Source organism: Phyllosticta citribraziliensis, assembly GCF_038025025.1.
Source record: "Phyllosticta citribraziliensis strain CPC 17464 chromosome Unknown J3D65scaffold_13, whole genome shotgun sequence".
Lineage (NCBI taxonomy): Eukaryota > Fungi > Ascomycota > Dothideomycetes > Botryosphaeriales > Phyllostictaceae > Phyllosticta > Phyllosticta citribraziliensis.
In genome coordinates, this window is record NW_027117350.1 from 81,797 (window position 1) to 104,319 (window position 22,523).

General features: G+C 46.0%; 6 protein-coding genes across 6 annotated transcripts; 3 read left to right on the forward strand and 3 right to left on the reverse strand.

Moving 5' to 3' along the window:
• Nucleotides 1–7,747: 7,747 nt before the first annotated feature.
• J3D65DRAFT_686965 (serine/threonine-protein kinase SRPK2) lies at nucleotides 7,748–9,939 on the reverse strand (the record flags this gene model as incomplete). Its single annotated transcript, XM_066803836.1, has 5 exons — nucleotides 7,748–8,334; nucleotides 8,390–8,633; nucleotides 8,686–8,812; nucleotides 8,844–9,700; nucleotides 9,761–9,939. The coding sequence occupies 5 exons, from the start codon at nucleotides 9,937–9,939 to the stop codon at nucleotides 7,894–7,896; spliced, it is 1,848 nt and encodes a 615-aa protein (XP_066650641.1). The 3' UTR covers nucleotides 7,748–7,893.
• A 1,116-nt stretch (nucleotides 9,940–11,055) lies between these two features.
• Nucleotides 11,056–14,820, reverse strand: J3D65DRAFT_128666 (leucine zipper protein 1). The gene is made up of 5 exons (XM_066793871.1): nucleotides 14,615–14,820; nucleotides 14,077–14,530; nucleotides 11,625–14,028; nucleotides 11,345–11,467; nucleotides 11,056–11,292 (listed from the first exon to the last, which is right to left on the reverse strand). The coding sequence occupies exons 1-4, from the start codon at nucleotides 14,621–14,623 to the stop codon at nucleotides 11,452–11,454; spliced, it is 2,883 nt and encodes a 960-aa protein (XP_066650642.1). The 5' UTR covers nucleotides 14,624–14,820; the 3' UTR covers nucleotides 11,056–11,292; nucleotides 11,345–11,451.
• Nucleotides 14,821–14,873: 53 nt separating this feature from the next.
• On the forward strand, nucleotides 14,874–16,701 carry J3D65DRAFT_596332 (ribosome associated DnaJ chaperone Zuotin). Its single transcript, XM_066797837.1, has 2 exons — nucleotides 14,874–15,201; nucleotides 15,254–16,701. The coding sequence occupies exons 1-2, from the start codon at nucleotides 14,902–14,904 to the stop codon at nucleotides 16,298–16,300; spliced, it is 1,347 nt and encodes a 448-aa protein (XP_066650643.1). The 5' UTR covers nucleotides 14,874–14,901; the 3' UTR covers nucleotides 16,301–16,701.
• On the forward strand, nucleotides 16,691–18,583 carry J3D65DRAFT_638789 (uncharacterized protein). The gene is made up of 3 exons (XM_066801649.1): nucleotides 16,691–17,264; nucleotides 17,404–17,797; nucleotides 17,849–18,583. Exons 1-3 carry the CDS (start codon nucleotides 17,017–17,019, stop codon nucleotides 18,557–18,559), a joined length of 1,353 nt encoding a protein of 450 aa, XP_066650644.1. The 5' UTR covers nucleotides 16,691–17,016; the 3' UTR covers nucleotides 18,560–18,583.
• Nucleotides 18,584–18,960: 377 nt separating this feature from the next.
• Nucleotides 18,961–21,234, reverse strand: J3D65DRAFT_662106 (Abscisic acid G-protein coupled receptor-domain-containing protein). The gene is made up of 2 exons (XM_066802619.1): nucleotides 20,197–21,234; nucleotides 18,961–20,143 (listed from the first exon to the last, which is right to left on the reverse strand). The coding sequence occupies exons 1-2, from the start codon at nucleotides 20,926–20,928 to the stop codon at nucleotides 19,262–19,264; spliced, it is 1,614 nt and encodes a 537-aa protein (XP_066650645.1). The 5' UTR covers nucleotides 20,929–21,234; the 3' UTR covers nucleotides 18,961–19,261.
• On the forward strand, nucleotides 21,212–22,476 carry J3D65DRAFT_638793 (uncharacterized protein). The gene has a single exon (XM_066801650.1). The coding sequence runs from the start codon at nucleotides 21,545–21,547 to the stop codon at nucleotides 22,235–22,237; it is 693 nt and encodes a 230-aa protein (XP_066650646.1). The 5' UTR covers nucleotides 21,212–21,544; the 3' UTR covers nucleotides 22,238–22,476.
• The last annotated feature ends 47 nt before the right edge of the window (nucleotides 22,477–22,523 follow it).

The following is a 22,523-nucleotide window of genomic DNA, read 5'->3' on the forward strand; positions in this document are numbered from 1 at the left end:
TCTAGGGCTATAGCTTATTTAAGTACTTATAATATATAAGCCTACTATAGATCTACTATATAGCCTTCCTATACTTTATTCTTAAAAGTATTAATTATCTCTACTAATATAATATAGAAGTAGCTTATAGCCCTAGTAGGATTAGGGTTATATATTACTATAAACTATATAGGATCTATATTATCTAGGAATTCTACCTTATCTATAATATCCCTATTATTATAGCTAGCTTTTAAAGATAACTAGCTTAAGGTATCTAGTATAATATAATTCTATCTAGGGTAGTACTTTATAGTTAAAGGAAATTATAAGAGATACTATAATACCTATATTAGGTATAGATTTAATTACTTATTAGATTAAGAAGTAGTAAAAGTCTTCTACTATACTAGTACTATTACTATAGTATAGTCTATAAAAAGTATTATATAAGCTACTAATTATACTAGAGTATATAGTTTTTTAACTACTTAGTATACCCTAGTTATCTTGAGTTTAGTAATCTAGTACTATATTTCTATATTAGATAGCTATTATAAGAGGAATATAATTAGCTTAATTAATTAATATAGGAAGTCCTTTATCTATTTTAGCTATAGGGGTAGTTTCTCCTTATTAGTATTAGCTACTATAACCTTTAGTTACTAGTCTTCTATTTCTAGCTTAGGGTCTCTAGTAATATAGTATACTATAACTCTAAATCCTAACTCCTTTAAAGTATCTATATTAATATATAGTAGTTATAATAGATTATAGTAAAACCTTTAATATATCTTATAAAGTATATTATATATTATATTAAATACTACTATTAGTAATAGCTCTAGTAGTATTAGCTTAGCTACTATAAAGTATCTCCTTACTTACTTATCTTTTAGGGCTTTCTATAGATATAATATCTTAATTACCTCTAGGGGCTTAGCTAGTTAGGTATAGTAGGGGTAATTATCTTATAGCTATCCTATTAGACTAATAAATATTTTAAGTTCCTATAGTATATAAGGGAAAACTATATCCTTAAAGGCCTAGATCTTAGTATTAGAGGTAGTAATTCCTAGCCCTAATACCTATTAGCCTAGGAGTATAATTAATAGGTATCCTAGATAGGTTTTCTTAATAGATAGGCTTATATTAACCTAGTCTAATATGGTAAAGATAGCCTCTAAGTACTAGATATACTTATCTAGTAATTATAAGAAGATAATAATATTATTAATATAGGGGTATATAAAGGCCTAGTAATTCTAGAGTAATATATTATATTATTACTATATATATTAAATGCTGTTATAGTAGCCTATAAGAGTAATATTACTTTATTCTACTCTATAATAGGTAAGTATTACTAGCTTATAGTAGTCCTCTATATATACTCTCTATTAGTAGAAGAATACTATTATATTAACTACTAAAATAAAGAGGTACCCTTAGATTTCTAAAATAATATTAGATATTAGTAGTAGAGGGTAACTATCCTTCTCTATAATAGTATTTAGTATATAAATATTAATAATAATATAATCCTTCTATTTAAACTCCCTATTCTTACTAGGGACCTATCTCTATACTATAAAGACTAGGAACCCTAGACTTATATTACCTTATGCCTATTTAGCCTTACCTTACTTATATATAGGGTTAAGGGTATTATCTTAGAATTCTTTATCTTATTATAAGGCTATATATAGTTATATTTATTAGAATTTATCTCTCTAATCTAGGACTAGTAGAATATATATCTACTCCTCTTTAGGAACCTTAATAAACCCCTTTTAATTAGTAAATAGGTCCTTAAATTAGTCTATAAAGGCTTAGTAATATTCCCTAGTCTTAGAAGGGCTAAAGATTAGGATACTATTATTTAGCCTTCCTTTTTCTATTATTAGGAGTAATAGGTTTAGGGCTACTAGGCTATAGTCTCTATTAATAAGCTAGTAGCTTATATTAAACTCTACTACTATTAGACTACCTAATTATAAGTTCTTTAAGATAGTTAGGGTCTAGTTAGAGTTATTTTATATAATAATCTATATTATATTAGTATTTACTATAATAGAATATAGGAATCCTCCTTTTTATAGAAAGGGAATAGGTCTTATACTATAATTAGGGTAGAACTTATAGTATTAGATTAGTAATATTAGTCTAGGTATATAGATAGGTACTTTTATAGTACTATAGGGTAGTATTATAGTATACTTACTTACTATAATATATTAATATACTAGTATTATATATATCTTTATTATTACTAAGATTCTAAAGCCTCCCTTACTAAGGTAGGGCTAAATTACTTAATCCTTTCTAAGGTCTATAATTACTACTTTAGGATATAAGAGGTTATTCCCTATTAATAGTAGGACTAATATATCTTAATTAATAATATATATATAGTAAGGGATATAGGCCATAGCCTTACTATCCTTTATATACCCTAGTAGGTAGAGGGGTAGGAGTATATAGTCTATATATAATATTATAGTACTAATACTATTAATTTATATAGGCTTTAGAAGTATAAGGATCTTTATATCTAGTAGTTACTCCTATAAGAAGCCTCTAGTAATTAATAAGGATAATACCCTAGTATTAAGATATATAATATCTATAAGTCCTAATATATAGAGCTAAAAGCTATACTTAAGGGACTAGTAATAAGGGAATCCTAATAAGCTATTATCTACTAGTAACCCTAGTAGTACTTATTTAGATATTAAGATAGGGGGATCCTTACTAGATAAAGCCTTTTTATTAGTTCCCTTAATTCTAGGATCTATTATACTTACTATTATAAATAAACTACCTATTAATAGGGTACTACCTTTAGCTTTACTCCTCTAATCCTAGTATAGCATAGTATATATAGCTAAGCTAAATAGAAAGAGTAGGCTCTATACTAATATATAGATTACTAGAATAAGTTATAGTTAAAAAGGGGCTATATATTATCCTATTATATAGCCCTAAGTCCTTTTAGGGACTCTTACTTATTATTAATAGTAGCTATAAATATATCCTTACCCTATATATTATAGGTAGCTCTTAAAGATCTATATTAGTAACCTATACCCTATAAATAGTAGTATAACTATTATTTTAACTAGAATCTCTCCTAATAACTATTATATACTATTAGGTATATAGGGGCTAGTCTAGGACCTATATCTAGCTAGTCTAGGGATTAGTTAAAAGCTACTAAATAATAGTATTAGCTATAGTTATAGACTAATATATTAGGAGGCTAGTTAATAGATTCTATTTTCTTTTCTCCTATAATCTTAGAGGTAGGGGAACCTAGCTCTTCTAGGGTAGATTTCTCCTCCTTACTAGACTCCTCTCTAGTTTCCTTACCTTATATAAGGTACTATCTATAAGTAGTTTATCTCTTACTAATACCCCTTATATTATTAACCTTAAATAGTTATAACTAGGATCCTAAACCTAACTCTCTTTTTAATCCTACTCCTATATTTACTAGAGTAGGTAATATAAGTTATTTTAGGTAGGTAACCTACTTATTATTACTTAGTCCCTTAGTACTTATATTATCCTAAGGGGCTATATATCCTCTATTAGTCCTTTTATAGTTTACCTAGCTATAGGGGTAACTTTAATTAGTTATCTATCTCTAGCCTTACTAGGGGAAGGTTCCCTTACCTACTTTATAGTATTATACTAGGTACTCCTAAATTTAGTAATAGCTCTTAATTATTTTAATAAAGGACTATATAGTTATTTAGGGTATAGGCTCCTCTAGCTACTACTAGTAGAAAGGATCTATTTTAGTAAAGGTATTAATAAGCTAATTATAGATAGTCTAGAAGCTAGCTATATATCCTAAATAGATATAAGTAATTATAAAGTCCCTAGTACCCTTATTATATACCTCCTTAAGACTAAAACTAATAGTATTTAAAATATTAATTACTTTATACCAGGTTATACCAAAATCCTCCTAAAGTAAGGTAGCCTAGTATTTAATACTAGCCCTAGTATATACATAGGTACAGTCCTCCTCTATAATTTATAAAGTAAACTATATATTAGTAGTTCCTTTAAAATACTTCTATAGATTAAGTTATACTATCCTAGTACTAAATATTATATAAGCTATCTAAGTACTATTAATAAATTATTCTATAGTATAGTAAACTACCTTCTTATATTTTATAGTACTACTACCCTAGCTAACCTTATCTTTACCTAGATTAGGGTTAAAGTAGCTAATATTATTAGGGTAGAAGTATAGGAAAGTATAAGAGTAGTTATAATTATTATCTATATACTAAGTAATTTATTAGTCTACTACTAGTAGTAGAGACTACTTATATATTATACTATTAGGAAAATAGAACTAGAAGTATAATAATAGTTATAATTATATAAGGTTTAATAGTCCTCTATAATTATAGGTTTTAGGAGGAGGAAAACTAGACTAGGTATAGTATTCCTAGTAATACTATACCTTTATATCTAGGTAAAAGTAACCTATATTATCTTAGGGGTAGTAGGTATTATTTATAGTATTACTAATAGATTTAAGACTAGCTAGGTACTTACTTAATAAGCTATAAAGGGTATTAATACTATTATTTATACTCTTAAAGCTTTCTATTTATACCTATTACTAGTTAAGGATAAGCCCCTAGAGTCTAGTAATCTAGCTTATTAAAGTAGTATACCCTACTAGGCCTTATAGGATCTCCTCTATCTTATTTATAGTATTATAGTACTATCTTTCCTTACCCTAAGTATCTATTCTTTAGCTAGTAGGGCCTAGCCTAGCTATAAACCTCTAAATATTAAGGCTACTAATATTAAAGCCTATAGTAGGCATACCTTATATTAGTATAGATAATATAAAGGTTCCTATAGTTTAAGCTAGTAGAGGTAGGAAGATTCCTACTATAGAGATTATTAATATAGTAGCTCTAGTAGAAAAGGGGGCCTATACCTACTTTATACTAGTACTATAGGTATTAAAAGTATAGATATATAATTTTAGTAGGGGTACTATTATTCTAGATCTCTAAGTATTTAAGAAATTTAAATAGTCCCTTTACTAGGTCTTATTATCTTTATCCCCTTAATAATTATTAAGACTATTATTATAAGGGTTATTATACTACTTAGTATTATAATTAATATATAGGTTCTCCTTATTATAGGGTAATATCTCCTCTATATTCTTATTACTATTATACTAGGGGTTTAGTTTAACTATCTCTATTAAGGAGGTATAATATCCTTTACCTTTATTAATAGGGACCTATAAAGCTATAATTAAACTAGTATATAAATATATACTCTTCTATCTATAAGTACTAACTAAGGTTTAGCTAACTTGACTTAAGGGCTAGGCTCTTAATTAAAAGTGTAGGAGTAGTTTTATAAAACTAGGAGAACTATAATTATGTCCTTATAATATTTAGGGTAGAGTAGTCTTAGTTAAATTATTAGGTTAAGCTAGAATATTAAGTTATAAGGTATACTCTATATAAGGTTTATAGGTAGGAGAGTTAAGTATAAGAGTTAAGGGGTATCCTTAAAGAGTGGTGATAGGAGTATAGGCTAATAAGGATAGTAGATTAGCTAAGTATATAGTTAGGGTAGCTTAACTAATTAGGTAGGTATTACCTAAGGGATAATTATTTAACTACTTTAATATCTAGCCTAGGGTTATTAGATTAGTTATTAAAGGTCTTATAGGTAGTAACTTTTAAGGTATTACTAGGGTACTTCCCCTTTTTACTTTAGGGATACCTATTATTCCTAGGGCCTTATTTATTTATTATAGGCCTGAGTTAGGGGTTATTAGGTAGTCTAGGAGTATTTATATAGAGGAACTAAAGCTTCTAGGTTTTAGTATAGTAGTACTTACTAGGTTATCTATAATAGCTAGGGACTATTATTTATATAGGCTAAACTAGTTATATAAGGATCCTTATCTAGACTAGGGTACTTATAAATCTAGTAATCCTAAGACTTATATAGGTATAGGAGTCTAATTTAGCTAGCTCTTTATAGCTTAGCTAAATAGTAAATATACTGAGCCTTAACTAAAATAGGAGCTATACCTGGCTATTAAAGGGGCTGCTAGGGTTTAGAGGTGTAGACTGGTTCTTAGTATTATTAGGGTGTTTATACCTAGGGTGACTGGGGTACTTATACTAACTTGTATATAGGATACTAGTAATAGCTTATATAGCTTATTATATACCTTGCTTACCTACTTAATAGTGTGAATAACTATACCTTTCTTATAATTACTACTGTTATCCTATTAGAATAGGTAATCTAGGTGGTACTATTTAGTGATATTTTATTATATTAATAGGCCCTAAGCTATTAGGGGGTTAAAGAGCTTAGTAATCTATTTTATTTATTATAGGATCTTAGGAGTGAGTAGCTTATCCTTATAGGTCTAGTTCTTCCTATAGTCTATAAAGGCTTTAAGCTCCTAGGCTAGTAGTATATCCTAGTTACTAATTATATTATCCTTATAAGGATGGTTAGGTATAGTAGGATTTATAGTAGTAAGGTAGAATCCTAGTAGATATAGGGGTAGTTTATAGTTAATACCCTAGGTAAAAGATTAGAAGGGTATTTTATAGTTTAGGGTAATATATTATCCTAATCCTATAGTAGGCTACTAGTCTTTTAGTTAGTTAGGGGAGGGTCTTAGTAAGGGGCTAGCCTTATATATCTATATTACTATTATAAACTAGGGCCTTTAGGTAGGGTAGTAGAAGTAACTTTATAGTACTAGTATACTATAATATTCTAGGTAGGTACTTTTATATATATTCCTTATACTATAGTATTAATTAGTAGGGTTATAGTACTTTTAGCTACTACTTTATAACTTATCCTATAGATAGGTATATAAGCTAAATATATCTTAATTAGACTAACTACCCTAGCTAGGGCTAGGGGCTAACTATATAGGCTGGGGCCCCTACCTATGCTAGGGCTACTGCCCTAAATACACTAGGTACCAAGTAAAGATGTATAGATGTATAATATAAAGGCTACCTTAGCCTTTATTAAAAAGACTAATATAGCTACTAAATAGTAGTATATTAAAAGAGAACCTACTATATAGTAGGGTTAAGGAGTTAAGGAGTTATAGATATATATATATATATATATATATATCTCTATATATCTTACTCTCCTACCTGTTAAACCTAACCTTTTTCTTTATAAACCTTTACTCCTTTAGTTTTTACTTATTTCTACTTATATTACTAGTTTAGTAATTTTCCTATAAGGGCTAGGCCTAAAATGTCTAATTATAACTACTTAAAAAATCCCTAAGAAAGACTATAATATATATATATACACTCCTAATATAGTTATAACCTAATAGGATATATAATATATAAGCTATATAGAACTACTAGAATAGCTATCCTTATCTCTTATAGTCTTAGACTTAACAGGGATATCAAACTAAATAATTAAATAAATCACTTCTCCTTCTAGGCTAACTAGATTGGACTAGTATACACGTGAGCGATAGGCGCCGAACGCCGAACACCATGAAATGCCAGCGGCGCGTCGCGCGCAACAACTGTCTTATATATTGTTCAATGAATATATATAATATAGATGTTATAAGATACAATATCTACTTTAGAGCATCTTAAGAAGGGAGCTCTTAGCATTGAAAGAGTTCATTCCATACATCATCATAGAAGACCGATAACCGGATCGGTGTTGACCGACTTCAAGTCTTCTTCAAGACCAATTTTTCTTTTCTCACCAAAGGACAAAGCGAAGAAGGAATCATATCATGGCAAGCCCCAAGCCGTAGACACCGAGTTTGCTCCTCTAATTCATGATAACGAACGCAGGAAAGACGGTTCAAAGCACGCTGAAATCCTCCGTCTACCGCTGCTTCTTTACCTCGCTTGCCCAGCCTTCTATGCCATCGCCTTTGCTACCCACGGGGATGTCGAGCTTGATGTCATCCATGCCCTTCGTATCATCCAAGAAGCAGTGGTTGCTCATGCCACCAGCGTTGGCGCGCTCCGCGGGCAAAAGCTCCAACATTGGCAGTAGGAAATCCGCGATCTTCTTCGAATCCTCCACGCTGAAGTGGTACTTCTCACGAAGTACATCGGGCAGTGCCCAATGTCGCAAGCGGTGAATGTTGCGAAGCTCACCGCGGCGATTGAAGATTTCTTGAGACCACTTGCCAGACTGGCAGAGCGACTTGGGGAAGGTGCCCAGCAGCTCAATGATTTGCGCAATGTGATCATCGTCCTTGCCATACTTGGTACCAGACTGAGGATCGAATAGATAGTCACCAGTGATCAACTCAAAGACCTGCGAGAAGTTAGAGCAACGTCACCAACAGCGCCCTTGTTAGGACTAGACGTACCATTGCGGCCATGCTCCACACATCGGTGCTCGCACCCCATTTCGCGCCAAGGATGACTTCTGGCGAACGGTATTGCCGAGTCTGAATGTCGTTTGTAAAGTGGTGGCCGACCCAGCAAGCGTTTCCAAGGTCTGCAATCTTGACTGAAATCGTCTCAAAGCCAGCATCGTCCTTCAATGTCTCGTTTGAATGCTTGCTTGACTTGTCAAGACTGATTCCGGAGACCTCCTTGGTCAACAATTCCCTGAGAAAAGTCAATCAACGAGCCGAGCCACACACCAGACAGATTCTCTTACGCTGACTTCTCCCGCTGCTTTTGCGCGTCCTCTTCTTCCTGCTTCTTGACTCCCAGCGTCTCCAACATCGACATTCCCGAGGGAGGGGATGATGACGAGCCTACACCCGAGTGCGTCAGAGGCCTCACTTTTATTGTCGACACAATGTCGAATCCGACCACAGGAGAACTTACCTGAGCCCTCATTGACGATCTTGTTCAGGCTTGCAGTACTTCCGGGAAATGATTGCAATTCAGACTGGCTAAAGCTCGCGTTGAGTGGACTCGGCAGAGGTTGACTGCCTGTGATGAGCGTCCTCCTTCTCCGGCGTCCGTTCCTGTTATCGTCCTTTTCTTCCTTCTTCTTGGATTCTTCGTTTACGTAGGTCTTGACAATCTGCTCCACGTCGCCGATTTCGATGAGAACGTTTTCCGGCTTGAGGTCGGTGTGGATGATGCCGCATTCGCGATGCAGGTAATCGAGGCCGAGCAAGACTTGTTTTGTTATTTGCTTGACGAGCGGCATGGGAATGCCACGGTGATTCCATTTTTTGATGAGACCCAAGAGATTTTCGCCCAGCACCTCGAAGACCATGCAGACGTGTATACCATTGGGCCCCTTGTGGTTGAAGGAGTCGAGAAGACTGACGACATGTTTCCTACCAGGATGGTCCTTATTCGCCTCGACCACTCTGTTGAGCAACTTGATTTCATCCAAAGCAGTCTCGGTGTAATGAGCAGCCGAGCGCACAACCTTCAATGCCACATGCTTGGTCGTGGTGTTGTCCCGCGACAGCCACACGGTAGAAAAGTGGCCCCAGCCGAGTTTGCGCACGACGGTATATTTGCCATTGTTGTACTGCTCGCCAATCTGGACAGGGTGGTAGCCTCCCTTGCAGTAATCTTCAGAGTCTTCCTCGTCGGCGGTATTCTCAGCGGGGTCGCCGTCGGACGACGAGGTGGAAGACGGCGACCGGCTGAGCTGAGAGGAGTGTGAAACTTTTTGGTGGGACAAGGGCGAAGCGGTGTTTTGAACGCTAGAGGTGGGTAGGTCAGCGGTGAAGAAGCGACAGGCGTCGCAGGGCAGGGAAACAAACTTGTACTGGAAGCTGTTGTTGGAGCTTGTAGGACTGGCATCCTTGGCCTGCTGCTCCGAGGTGATGATGGGCTTGAGGTCGGTTCCCTTCCTCCGCTTCTTGCCTCCGTTGCCGTTGGCGGCCTGAGCAACGGCCTTGGCCTTGTTGATGGCGGCTTTTTTGATGTCGGTGCCGTTCATGTCGGCAGAGTGTGGACTCATCAAAGGAGGGGCGGAAGAGGGGGTGGGGGCAGTGACGTTACGACGTGGATGTGGAGGGTGCGACCGACGAGCGGGAGGCGGTAGAGGCAAGTCGGGCGAGGGTCATGGAACAGCTCGGGCGCGGTCGAAGACGGGCGCGAAGACGGACGGCAGGGGCTTGAGGAGCGCGGAGAGGTAGAGGGACTCGAGCGGTGGTGTAACGGTGGAGGGTCGGCGGCGGCGGAAGAGGAAGAGGTGGTGATGGATGCGGCGCCTTGGAGTGGGATTGTTGGCGGAGAGGGCCTTGGGTGGTCGTGGGTGTCAGGCCTGTGCCTGTAATGATTGGCGACCTGAGTGGGTGATCGGAGCGCGGGCGACGGCCGGCGTGTGCGCAGGCACGAACCGACGACGACGACTGAACCCAACGGTCCGCAGCGGTAGCGCCACGCCTGTCAAGAAGGGTACCGGGAACCGACAACGACAAGAGGTGTTGCAGACAGGAGCTGGTGGAGTTGGTGGTGGTGGTGGTGGTGGTGTCTCCGTGTGGAATGGACGAGGTGGCGGGCAGAGCAGCGGTAGGGTACGAGAGGCGGGCTGGCTGGCTGGCTGGCTTGCTTGCTTGCGGGCAATTGAGCGGCAACCAAGACGAAGAAGAGAGGTACCAGGGAGCGGTTCAAGACAGGTTGACGTCCAGGTCACAGCAGGTTACATGGCAATACATACACACACACACATACATGTGTGTACTAACCACCTCAGCACCGCGCAGCTAGCAGGGCAGGGCAGGGCAGGGCAGGGCAGGGCAGGGTACGGTAGTAGGGCCAGGCCAGGGCTCGCGCGCCATGACATCAGCACCCATCACCTCCCCTCTCCCGCTGGTCCAGTCTGCTCACCCCCACACTGGCTGACTACATACACTCCAAACCTCCCTATCGTACAGTGCCTACTCCGCTGCGTGACGCTGGCCAAGACACGTCCCTCCGTCTGTGTTTCAAAACTTTTACGTCACCCCCATTACACTCCCTACATGTACACTCGCTACCTGGCAGTAATCACCGACATCCACTTTTGCTCGTCCTTGCGGTCAAAGTTGAGCAGCATCCCCAGCACCGGCACCAGCTGCATCTGGTGCTTCTTGTCCTTCTGCTCCAAGAACTGCAGCAGCACGTTTTTCAGATACACCACGTCCATGCCCGACTCTGTCGCAATCGAGGGCGATCTTCCTTTGGCCATGATCGGTGATGACACTCTCCCACGCGCCGCCGACTCGATTGACGACCGCGAAGACTGCTCTCCCGACTGCGTTGGCGACTTTGCCTTGGCTTGCGCGCCGCGAAGCTCTTCAGCGAGAGACTGCTCTTCGTTAGCTGGCCATGCCTGCAATCGAGCCTGACGAATTTCTTACCTTGCTTGACTTTTGCAACTTCTCCAGCCGCGTCTGCGCTTCTTCCACTGACCGCCGTAGCTCCATCTTTTCCCTCTCCAACTCCCTCGTCTGCCTCTCGCCCTCGTCTAGCGCATCTCGCAGCTGATTCATGGCCGACCTGACTTCGGCAACCTCTTCCCCGGCATGCGCAGCCTTTCGTTCCAGCTCCTCCTTTTGCTTCCTCACTTCACGTTCTTGCGTTGCCAACTTGTCCTTCTCCTCCTGTATTCGGCTCAGTGACTTTTCGGCATCTCGCAGCTTTTGCTTGGCGTCTTCCAGCTCCCTTGCGCGCCTGCGGCCAATTGTGTTTGCCTGATCCTCCGCTCGATCTCTCTCTTCAATGGCTAGGTCCATGCGCTCCCGCATCTCCTTGACCCGCGCCTCCGCTCGGCTCTCCACGTCGGCCAGGAGCCGCCTCATCGTCTCTCCTTCGCGGCTGCGTTCGCTGAGGAGCCTGTGTGCATCTGCCAGCTCCTCTTCGAGGCTCTCGCATCTTTCCCGCACCTCTTTCATCTGTGTGCCAATCTCCTGAGTTTGGTCTTGCATGCTGTTCATCAGGCTCTGCGCGCTTGCGTACTGCGCGCTCTTCAACTGGATTTCTTCGCGCAAGGTTGAAACTTCGCGATTCAGCTTTTCGACCTGGTGCTCTAGGTCCTTGGCGTTGGCTTGTGACGTCTTCAGCTCCTCTCGGATCCTGGACATGTCCCTGGTTTGTCTTTCTCGTGCCTCGACAGCCTCGGCGCGCTCGCCTTCTGTCCTCTCTAGATCCCTCTGCGTCTTGCTACACGTCTGGTCCAGTGCCATGTTCTTGCTTTGCTCCTGCTTGAACTTCTCGGACAGGGTTCTGACCTCACTGTCCTTGGCCGAAATCTCCGACTTGTACGTCGTAATTTCAGAGCGCAGCTCCCGCTCTCTTGCCTCCAGCTTCCGCACTTCGCTCGCCTTGTTTCCAAGCTCTTCCTTTGTCGATCTCAGTTCGTTCACTTCCTTGCGCAGTGAATTAAGCTCCGGCTGCGCCTTTTGCAGAACCTCTCTCAATTCCGACAGGTCCTTGAATCTTTGGGCAGCCAAGTGCTGCGCTGCGCTGAGGTCGGTCTCCAGCGAGTCGGCCTTGCTCTTCAACTTCTCAAAATCCTCTGCCAGTGCCTGTCGCTCCTTTTCTGACGACATGCTCGAAACATGGCTTGTTTTGAGTGCCGCAATCTCCTTTTCCAGCTTCTCAACCGTGTCTTGCAGAGATGACTTTTCAGCCTGCAGCTCCTTCAGCTTCTCTTTCGATTCAACGTGACCCTGGCCGACTTCAACAAGTTCGTGCCTCAACTCATCTAATTCTTCCTGAAGCGCCTCTTGATCTTTGAGTTTGCTGGACAGCCGCACGACCTCTTCCTCCCTCTCTGTCAAGCTCTTTTGCGTCTCTTCCAGTGTTTCCCTGAGAGCCGTCTCCAAGTCTTCCCCTCCTTCGGCTTTCTCGTCAGCTGCAGCTACAAGGGTAGATTCAGATGGCGCAGGAGTACTAGATCTCTCTGGCGTTTGGCTCGTAGCTGCAGCGCCACCAGCGACGCCTTTGCCTCCCTTCTTTTTCTTCTTGTTGTTCTTCTTTTTGGCGGCTCCCGTGCTGGCCGTGGTAGGTGCGGGAATCTTCTCGCTTGCGGCTGGCGTTTCTTCTGTCTTGGCAGACGTGTTCTTATTGTCAGAAGCTTTTGAAAGTCGGGCGTTTTCATTCTCGGCCTGCTTGAGCTGAGTTTTCAGCGTCTCCACAAGCCTGTTCAGAGTGTCGGTTCGGGTTTCAGCCTCAGATTGAGACTTGCGTAGGTCAGCAAGTTCACGCTCAAGCGCCCCCGACTGGTCTTTCAAACGTTCGCTTTCCGCGTGATCATCTGGGCGCAGGGAAGAACTCTTTCGCAATTCCTCGAGCTCTTTGTTAGCAGACTCGATGCGAGACTTGAAATCAGCATTGGAGGTTTCTAGGGTTCCACGGGCCTTTTCGGCATTTTCTAGCTCCTCGTGGGCGTGCTCCAGTTTCTCCTTCAACTCATTGACCCGAGTTTCCATTGATCTTGCCTGTTCAGCCGTGTCTTTCTCGAATCGTTCTTTTGTATCCCGAAGAGATTGCATATCCCGAGTTGAAGTCTCGAGACTCTGGACGAGCTGTTCTGCTGATTCTTTGGCTGATGAAAGCTCTTTTTTCAATGTTTGATTCTCGGTTTGAAGCGTGGCGACCTGGCCTTCCTTTTCGTGGAGCTCCTTTTGAATACGAGGGAGCTCGCTGTCATACGAAAAGAACTCTTCGGTTTCGTCCGAGGCACCCTTACCGTCTCTGTGATCCTGGCTTTCTTTATCCTTGGCATCCGCGTCGCCTTTCCCAGCAGCTTGTTCAGATGGTGCTGAGGTGCTTCCAGAACGGAGTGTGGATATCTCTTCTTGAGCTTGCGCTGCGCGTTTCTCTGCATCGTCCAAATTCTGCTTGAGGGAGTCTCGTTCTGCAGATAGTCTTTTCAGTTCGTCCATCACCATGTCGCCCTTGATCTTAATTTGGTCCAGATATTCTATTAATGCACCGGGATCATTGACAGACGTCAGAGGAGTGTGCTCTCTTAGAGCAGCCTCAAAAGGTTCGATTGCTGTCACTCGGGCATGTGCAATTCTGTAAGATCGTAGCAATTCTTCCTAGGTCAGTTCCGCCTGAATGTTCAGGTAGTAGGGAGCCATACCAGAGTACTTGGGCTCCAACTTCTCCAGCTTCCTCAATCGCATGCGGGTTTCCATCGGCAATTCGGCCGCGGTCGTAGAATCACCGGCCTCCTGCTTTCCATCGGGGCCCTCTTGTTCTCCCATGGCGACGTTTCCATTTTCGGTGGGGGCTACTGCCTGGGCAGTCTCGTCCTTCTCATCGGCGGGGTTTGGAGTCGTGCTTCGGCTTAACTCATCCTCGCCAACGACGAACTCCGGGTCGAATTCAGCGGGATCTGGGCCTTTGGCGTTGGATTTGTCTCCAAGGTCGGGAGTGCGAGGGCGAGCAGGACGCCTGCCGGGCGAGAGCGTGCGAGAGTTTGAGCGGCGGATGGAATTCGATCGTCCCGGAGTCTGGGATCTGGATTGTTCTGCGACCTGGCGTTGGCGCGCCTGCTCCTCGGCGATGCGAGAGTCTATGGCGCCTTTCAGACGCTGGGTCACGGTTAACATGACGCGCGGTGAGTGGACACAAAGCGGGGAGCGTGGGAGAAGTTGACAGAAGAAGAGAAAGCGTACCTGGAACATGGTAGTAGCCCTTGTATGTCAGGGAGGAGAGTCTACGAGGAGAGACCGAGGGCGAAGATTGGGCGCATTCCGTTGAGTGGGAAGGAGAGTCGCGCATGCAGGTGTTGGAACTCGAACGACGTAGATCCCGGCGGCAGGCCCCCATCTCGGCCCCGTCTTGGCGCGCTCAGGCACGGGCCCGCTCTCGGTCCGACGGCTCTGTTGGCGGCAACCACTGGCAGAAAATCTGACCACATTATTCCGTCCACCACGCTCGTTCATCGAACCTCCAGACACACATGTCCACCATGGCGTCCGTTCAAATCAACCTCCCGCTCCCCATCCTCCCTGCAGGCTGGGCTGCCGACAAGGACTTCAAGGCCGTCGGCACCCTTGCCGCCGCCACCCAGCGCAATGTCGAGCCTGTCGGCCCTCACTTCCTGGCCCACGCGCGCAGAAAGCGTCACAAACGCACCTTTTCCGAGGATGACCGCATCCAGGCTGAGAAGGCCGCCACCAAAGTAGAGGAAGAGGACGATGGCGATATTTCTGAGCCGGAAGACCCCGTCATGTTCCAGCGCGATGCCAAGGACTGGAAGGTGAGTCTTTGTTCAATCAACATGGTCTGGCACTCTCCTAACTTCAACCCAGAACCAAGACCACTACGCTGTCCTTGGCCTCACCAAGTATCGTTGGAGGGCCACTGAGGACCAGGTCAAGCGTGCCCACCGCAAGAAGGTCCTCCGCCACCACCCCGACAAGAAGGCTGCTGCTGGCCAGGCCCAAGACGACAACTTCTTCAAGTGCATCCAAAAAGCCACCGAGGTCCTGCTCGATCCCATCAAGCGCCGCCAGTTCGACTCGGTCGACGAGGGTGCCGACGTCGAGCCGCCCACTAAGAAGGAAGCTCAAAAGGGCAACTTCTACAAACTATGGGGCAGAGTCTTTGAGTCAGAGGGTCGCTTCTCCAAGCTTCAACCCGTTCCTCAACTAGGCGACGAGAAGAGCAGCAAGGAGCACGTGGAAACCTTCTACAACTTCTGGTACAACTTTGACAGCTGGAGGTCGTTTGAATACCAAGACGAGGATGTGCCCGACGACACGGAAAGCCGTGACCAGAAGCGTCACATTGAAAAGAAGAACCTCAACGCTCGCAAGAAGAAGAAGACTGAGGACACTGCCCGCCTCCGGAAGCTAGTCGACGACTGCCTGGCAACCGACGAGCGCATCAAGAAGTTCCGCCAGGAGGAGCACGCACAGAGGAACAAGAAGCGTTTCGAGAGGGAGGCCGAGGCCAAGCGCCAGGCCGAAGAAGCACAGAAGAAGAAGGAAGACGAAGCTCGTCAACAGGCCGAGAAGGAGGCCGCGGCCAAGTCTGAGAGAGAGGCGGGCAAGAAGGCCAAGGAGGCTGCAAAGAATGCCGCGAAGAAGAACAAGCGCGTCATCAGAAGCGCTGTCAAGGACGCCAACTACTTCCACGCCGGCGGGGATGCCCCTGCGTCCCAGATCGACGCGGTTCTCAACGAGACCGATGTCTTGATCACCAAGCTGGACAATGAAGAGTTGGCCGCCGTGGTTGCCAAGCTGAATGGCAAGAAGGATGCCAAGGACATTCAGCAAATCTACACTGAAGAGGTCAAGCGTTTGATCTCGGCTGGCAAGGTCAAGGAGGGCGAGCTCAAGACGCTCGAGGCGTAGAGCATTGCGTGGGACAGCGGGCCAAGACGTATCGAAAGCTATGTGTTTTGGAATCGAAGACTTAGAGGTTAAGGATAGAGCAAAAGAGAGTAGAAACAGAGTATGGGGTTGATTAGATTGACAGGGAAGGTTCCAATTGAGCACCACTTGTTCAGGTAGAACCGAAGCGTGCCATAGTGACTTTCTGCCTGACGAACGGCGACCACGTACATGATGGTTCAAGTGGGATTCTGGTCAACGACTGATACCCAATCGAAGTAACATGCAATGTACGTAGAACGGCTGCGAGGTGGGAGTAGCCCCGCCCCGGCGAACCCGTTCCGTTGGTTGTTCGGTTGGTTGCATCACCAGCCAAGCCCTCCACTCCCGCCCGCCCGCACGCCTTCTTCTGTTGCCGTATGGGGAACTCCTCCACCCAACTCCACACTCCAGCCATCTGCTAGCTGCTGCAAACCTGTCGCCGACCAACTCTCGTCTGCAACTCGGCCCACCATCCGCCTTATACCCACCGAATTCCCTCGCTCTCACCCCGCTCGATCTTGACCAGGCTTGGACGAGCGCGTGTGACCGTCTCCCCGTCCCGCTGGTTCCATCTGTGCCAGGCAGCCTCTCTTGTCCTCCGACCCCCGACCTCTCTATCCCACAGCACCACGAGCCGCTGAAGCTCGCGCTACTGGCAAGCGCTCAACTGTCTCTTTGCGACCTCAGCCGTCGACATGCCGCATCCTACACCGGGCCAACTAGACGACAGATCGCCGTCGCCATCATCTCCAGTCGATCATGCAGCCGCCCCTGCGGCGCAAGGCGCAAAGCCTACTCCAGTGCTAGAAGCCGTCAAGGCCCAGGAAGCACACGATATCCGCCGCCCGTCCATACAATTTCTGGCAAACAATGGATTGCCCAAACGGAGTGGCAGTCCCAAGGTCAAGCCGGGACGTCGCCTTTCGTCGCCTCCCCCGCCACCGTAAGTGTCGCGATCAGCTATGCTTGTTCAATCATAAGGACGTTGGTCTGTTTGAGTAGTTCCAGCACGGCTGCACGGCACATGCCATGAACTCCTATTGCGATTGTGCGGCGGGGCCCAAAGCTAACAGGCTTGACAGTGTATTCCAACCGCGCGTGTCTTTCGACACTTTTGACAGGCCTGCCGATTTCATCGAGGAAAACTCCTTCACTTTGATCCGAAAGCACAAGGACTACGAATATACCAAGCGGTCGCGCACCTTTCTTTGTGGTCTCGACTCAAACGACTACTCGGAATACGCCCTTGAGTGGCTCATAGATGAGCTCGTGGATGATGGCGACGAGATTGTGTGTCTGAGAGTTGTTGAAAAAGATGACAAGGTCGCCGCCGAGAGCAGCGTCGACCATGGCAAATACCGCGAAGAAGCAGAAAAATTGATGGGGCGGATTCAAAGCAAGAACACTGAAAATAAGGCTATCAACGTAGTCCTCGAATTTTCCGTCGGCAAGGTCAACAAAGTCATTGATGAAATGGTAAGTTGCTCGAAAGGACCTGTCCACGTGCCAATCTGATTGTCGAGACAGATCAACCTCCACGAGCCTGCAATATTGATCGTGGGCACTCGAGGTCGGAGTCTAGGCGGTTTCCAAGGTCTCCTTCCCGGATCCGTATCCAAGTACTGTTTGCAACACTCTCCCGTCCCAGTGATCGTTGTCCGTCCGACAAGTAAGAGAGCCAAAACGAAGCGCAAGCGCCTACAAGATCCCTCGAGAACTGGCTACCGAGACCTACTCGACAAAAGTGGGGCAGCGGGCGGGCATCTCCTCGACACAGATCACAGACACAGCCTCATGCTGGACGAGATCCAGCAGGCCGGAAACGAGGACGAGGCGGCTGCAGTGGCAAAGGCAGTTGGCTTCATACCGCCCCCGGATGAAGACTTACCACCGAAGACCCCGGACAGTATCAACAGCGGCCTGTTGAGCGGCGAGAACTCTCCTGATGACACGAGAGACATTGGGCCTGTCCTGAAAAGTCCGGAACTACGAAACCTAGATACGCCAGTTGACAGCGAGGCCAGCGATGACGACGACGATGGCGATGACGAGGAGGGAGGCGTTCGGATGATTCCACCAATGGATTCCCCTGCTGAATCGGAAAGCATGTCGCGGGAGAACGAGTCCCCGCGCGATGAAGATGAACATGCGGAGGAGGAAAAAGAAGCCAATGTGGAAATGGAGGCGATGTCTGACGAGTCTAGCCCCCCCAAAAGCCCCAAAACTTCTGCAGAATAAAACAAACGAGTCGGATCAGACCCAAAATACTACTCCTGAAGCTCGCGGGTTTTGGCGACTGCGCAGCTCTCACGACTTGACAAATCCCCTGATGACGTGCTATTCCACTTACAATCGTGGCCATGTGTCTCTGCATGCATCGCTGGCTTGACCATCCAGCTAGTGAAGTACAATTCATTAGAGTGTCAAGGGGAATCGCAACTCATCGGCAAAGCGGCCGCGGGAGGGAGCACCCGTTCAAAGACACCTCCGCTCGACCTTGAAAACTAGGGTAGCTACATGTTGTTCATCACCACAGCTACGCCCGCGGAGCATATACTCGGCATCGAGCACTACCCCTTACTGCGCTCGAGAGGCAGGGTTAAAGTAGCCAGCACAGAATTCACACTTACTTCTCCATCCACAGCTTGTCAAAAGAATCCCACGAAGCTTCTTTTGCTCTCGACGCTTCAATGATGATGATCCGCTCTTTTATCGTGAGGTCCGTTAAGGATTTTCTCTCTTGCTACTAAATACAAGCTGTCGTCAGCTGTTGTGGTTGTAAAATAGGTCTCTACTCCTGGACCCCGTAGGAACAGCAGCATCAACGCCACCAAGAGATCTAATTCTAAAAGACAACGATACGACGCCGCATTAACGCCCTCCCAAAGACCTTTGCTCCTCTCGCACCACGTCCGATGGCGAGTGAAACCCCATGTTTTATTAATTCATTTTCCCCATTTCGACGTCTGCCTCGACGAAATCATCATCTTCTCCCCACTCTCCTACACCAACTTTTCTTCCGAGCCAAATCACCATTGACGATATTATAACGGCAGCGAGAAACCACCCCTCAAACCACTTTTCGACAAAGTGTGGTTCGAGTGGAGCTCCGAGCGCCTCGCTGATGACACCTCGGTACTCAGGCGGCAGATTGCTCCTCAGCAAAAGTGCCGAGCTGATGACGTACGTCGCACTGATTTGCGAGATGATGAGCGCAATGTTGGACTGCGCGTGCTGCAATATTGTGGGAGCGAGGCGGCTGAAGATCAAAAAGGTCTGTACTACGCTGTTGAAAGAAGCGAGAAGCATGACGCCAGAGAGAAGGAAGGAGATCTGTCGAGACCAGGCCGCGCGATCCAGGGAAGGGTCCCAGTGCTTGGCGAGCAGAGCGAGGATGTTGTTGACTGGGTCGCTGTTTGAAAAGGTGGTGCTCGGGGACGAAAACCGATGGAAGGTGGTCAATGTTGTGGCGCCGATGCGATAGAGACAGTAGATGGAGAAGCCGTAGGAAAAGCAATTCAAAAGGCGGCCAAGGGGTGTCTTTGAGCGCAGCTGAGCCTGTCGGCGATTCTGGAGGGCTAGCAGGGAGGTCGACAATGAAGCAGCCATGGTCTGCAATCCAGAAACTTCAAGTTCGAGACCATTGCGCTCTTGTTGCTCGGCGTTTGTCCGGATCGACCCAATGATGCGCGACATGAATCCTTCTGGTGGGTTGTCGGAGATTCTGCGCTGGACTGCGCGCAAACGGCTCTGCTTTGCTTGGAGCATGTCGTGGGTCGCTTCGAGTCCGGCGTGTTTACGAGCAATATCTGCCTCGGTCACCTTAATTTCGATCAGCATAAATGCTCCTTATTCTTTGGCCGAGTATAACCTACTGTGCGAGTCTTGATGCCAAAATTTTGCCAGAGTGACGATATGGCGGCGAACCCAGCCAAGCTAGCCATCAAGCTAACGCCAATCACACCGATACGTTCGAGACAGCCTTCGCTGAAACTGTGTTTGTCCGTATAGCTCTTTTCATGCAGATAGTTTCCAAGCAGGACTTCCCCAACACCCCAAAAGCACAGCAGCCATAGAGCCAGCCCAATGCCTTCTAGGAGCCACGCAACGCGTATCTTGCTCTTGGCCGAGTCGGTAAACTTCCATCCTCCAGCAGAAATGACCGAATGGATTTCCAGAGCAGGCGTGACGACAATGAGGAGAAGCAGGAGCAGCGAAAGCGTCACGCGCAGAGCAACGCCGCGGGCGACAGGGTTCACGGAGCCCGAGATTTCGCAGAGGAGGAGCTCGACCAGCACTGCGCTGAGGGCGATGTTGGACGAGAAGACGAGGCCGGCGAGCCTTGGGACGCACGGCAGAGCGAGTCTCGTCCACTTCTTCCGTAGCGAATCGCGGAAGGACACCTGGGAGGTTGGCGATCCCAACGATTCATGTTGAAGCTTGGAATGTGGGGTGCGGGAGAGAAGAGGAAAGATGCGGTGCTGGACGGCGACGGCGACAGCTACGAACGTGGCCAAGAATGGCAAGCAGGAGAAGACGATGGTCGACATTGAGCGGCGCAAGTAGTCCGGGACACAGTCGTCGCAGTCATGATCGTAAGGGAGCATGGGCGGAGGTCAGAGTCGAGTCTGGGGATATAGGAGCTAGCGTTGACGAGGATCGAAGGAGTTGTCGCGTGGACGCACTCTGACGAAGCGAGAGAGAGAGGGAGTCATCAGGTGGAGAGGGACGACGACGTGGGCGAGGGCGAGGGAGTGAAGCAAAGGGCGGGTGTCGCTGTCACCATGGATTGACCTTGCGTCGAGCCGGAGGCCTCGCAGCGGTGGACGACGGGGAGCATCCTTGCCTGACTAAGCGTGCCTAAGCTGCCACTGTACCCAAGTCCTCAGCCGTAGCCGTTACAGAATGCTGACCGTCAAACCTCAAACCGACGACATGAATGGAAGTCTTCACGTCAGTTTTCCGCCTCTGCATACGTCACTACACGCCCTGCCTTGTGCACCGCCACCCGTCTGACGACGCCCACGCCACAAGCCGCGGCTGCAGCCAGGGAGGGATTGGAGCTGAGCGTCTTTTGCTGTCGCAGTGCGCCTTGGGACTTGCTGCTCGCTACCACTGCTTTACACTAACTACATGTACTCTCCATGAGTTGTCATCGACTACCGCTGAAAGGATCAGGAACTCATTTCTTGACACCCACTGCGACGCCAAGCCGTTTCTCGCATGCTCAGTCTCAACGTTGACTTCAACACTCTGCACCTCCTTTTCACCCAGGTTTGCAACCTTCCGACAAATGCTTTCCGCGTTTTTCTTTGTTTTCCCATTTCCTCCTCGGCCGAGCGCTCAGAGATGGCCGCGGGGACTTATCAGAAATTTCCTTTATTCACACCTACCACTCAAACTTTGTCGACTCAAAAAGACTCTTGGTATCTGTTGCATTTTGGCGCACCGTATGCGCCTTGTCTCATTCTTCCGCAACTAACAAGATGCGTCCGCGTCTGGGTTTGGTTCCATTCCTGGGTACGAGTCCCGGGATCATTACTGGATCATAACCCCCTTATCTCCCCGCCCCTTTCATATAGCAGCGGTAGCTCAGTGGTAGAGTGTAGGATTGCAGTTTCTGTGAGACAGCATCCCATCCCGAGGTCCCCGGTTCGATCCCGGGTCGCTGCTTCTCTTTTTGCGGTCCCTTTTTGGGATCCAGTACCCCTGGATGTGGTCTATGAGAAGCACTTTCGGTTGCTGAGGGCGTTGGATGCCATTTTGTTTTTGAAAATGACAGCAATGTTGTCGAAATGCCGTGTTCAAGAGCGCAGCTTGACCTGCGAAGAAGGCGAATGCGGGTTGAAGGGATCAGTGGACACAAAGGAGGGCACATCGTCCGTTCCCCGCCCAAGTCACCTTGAAATTATGTGAATTGCAGGGGTTGCCAGTCAGGATGCACGCATTACAGCAAGGGAACCCAAGATTTCGTTCGCGAACCAAAGATGTCATGAAGAAAGCCGAAACAACGGATCAAGTCGACCTACGAGCAAGACTACACAGCTGATTCCCCAATCGAGACAGTCACGCTAGAACGATATGCAGCAAGGCCATGAGCGACAGGTTTAGGCGCGAAAGGGTTCATTGATACAGCTATAATGCAAGTCCGTGTCGTCGTCCATTACCGATTATAGTCTCTATTGAAAGCTCGAGTCTATGC

What these genes read in the sequence shown, in the direction of transcription:
- J3D65DRAFT_128666 (XM_066793871.1), bottom strand. An exon ending in GTTGGAGCCCAAGTACTCTG is followed by an intron (nt 14,029 to 14,076) that starts GTATGGCTCCCT and finishes TGACCTAGGAAG; the next exon opens with AATTGCTACGATCTTACAGA.
- J3D65DRAFT_596332 (XM_066797837.1), top strand. Translation starts at nt 14,902, where the DNA reads ATGTCCACCATGGCGTCCGTTCAAATCAACCTCCCGCTCCCCATCCTC. An exon ending in GCGATGCCAAGGACTGGAAG is followed by an intron (nt 15,202 to 15,253) that starts GTGAGTCTTTGT and finishes ACTTCAACCCAG; the next exon opens with AACCAAGACCACTACGCTGT.
- J3D65DRAFT_638789 (XM_066801649.1), top strand. Translation starts at nt 17,017, where the DNA reads ATGCCGCATCCTACACCGGGCCAACTAGACGACAGATCGCCGTCGCCA. An exon ending in TCGTCGCCTCCCCCGCCACC is followed by an intron (nt 17,265 to 17,403) that starts GTAAGTGTCGCG and finishes CAGGCTTGACAG; the next exon opens with TGTATTCCAACCGCGCGTGT. An exon ending in ACAAAGTCATTGATGAAATG is followed by an intron (nt 17,798 to 17,848) that starts GTAAGTTGCTCG and finishes TTGTCGAGACAG; the next exon opens with ATCAACCTCCACGAGCCTGC.
- J3D65DRAFT_662106 (XM_066802619.1), bottom strand. Translation starts at nt 20,928, where the DNA reads ATGCTCCCTTACGATCATGACTGCGACGACTGTGTCCCGGACTACTTG. An exon ending in TTGGCATCAAGACTCGCACA is followed by an intron (nt 20,144 to 20,196) that starts GTAGGTTATACT and finishes ATCGAAATTAAG; the next exon opens with GTGACCGAGGCAGATATTGC.
- J3D65DRAFT_638793 (XM_066801650.1), top strand. Translation starts at nt 21,545, where the DNA reads ATGCTCAGTCTCAACGTTGACTTCAACACTCTGCACCTCCTTTTCACC.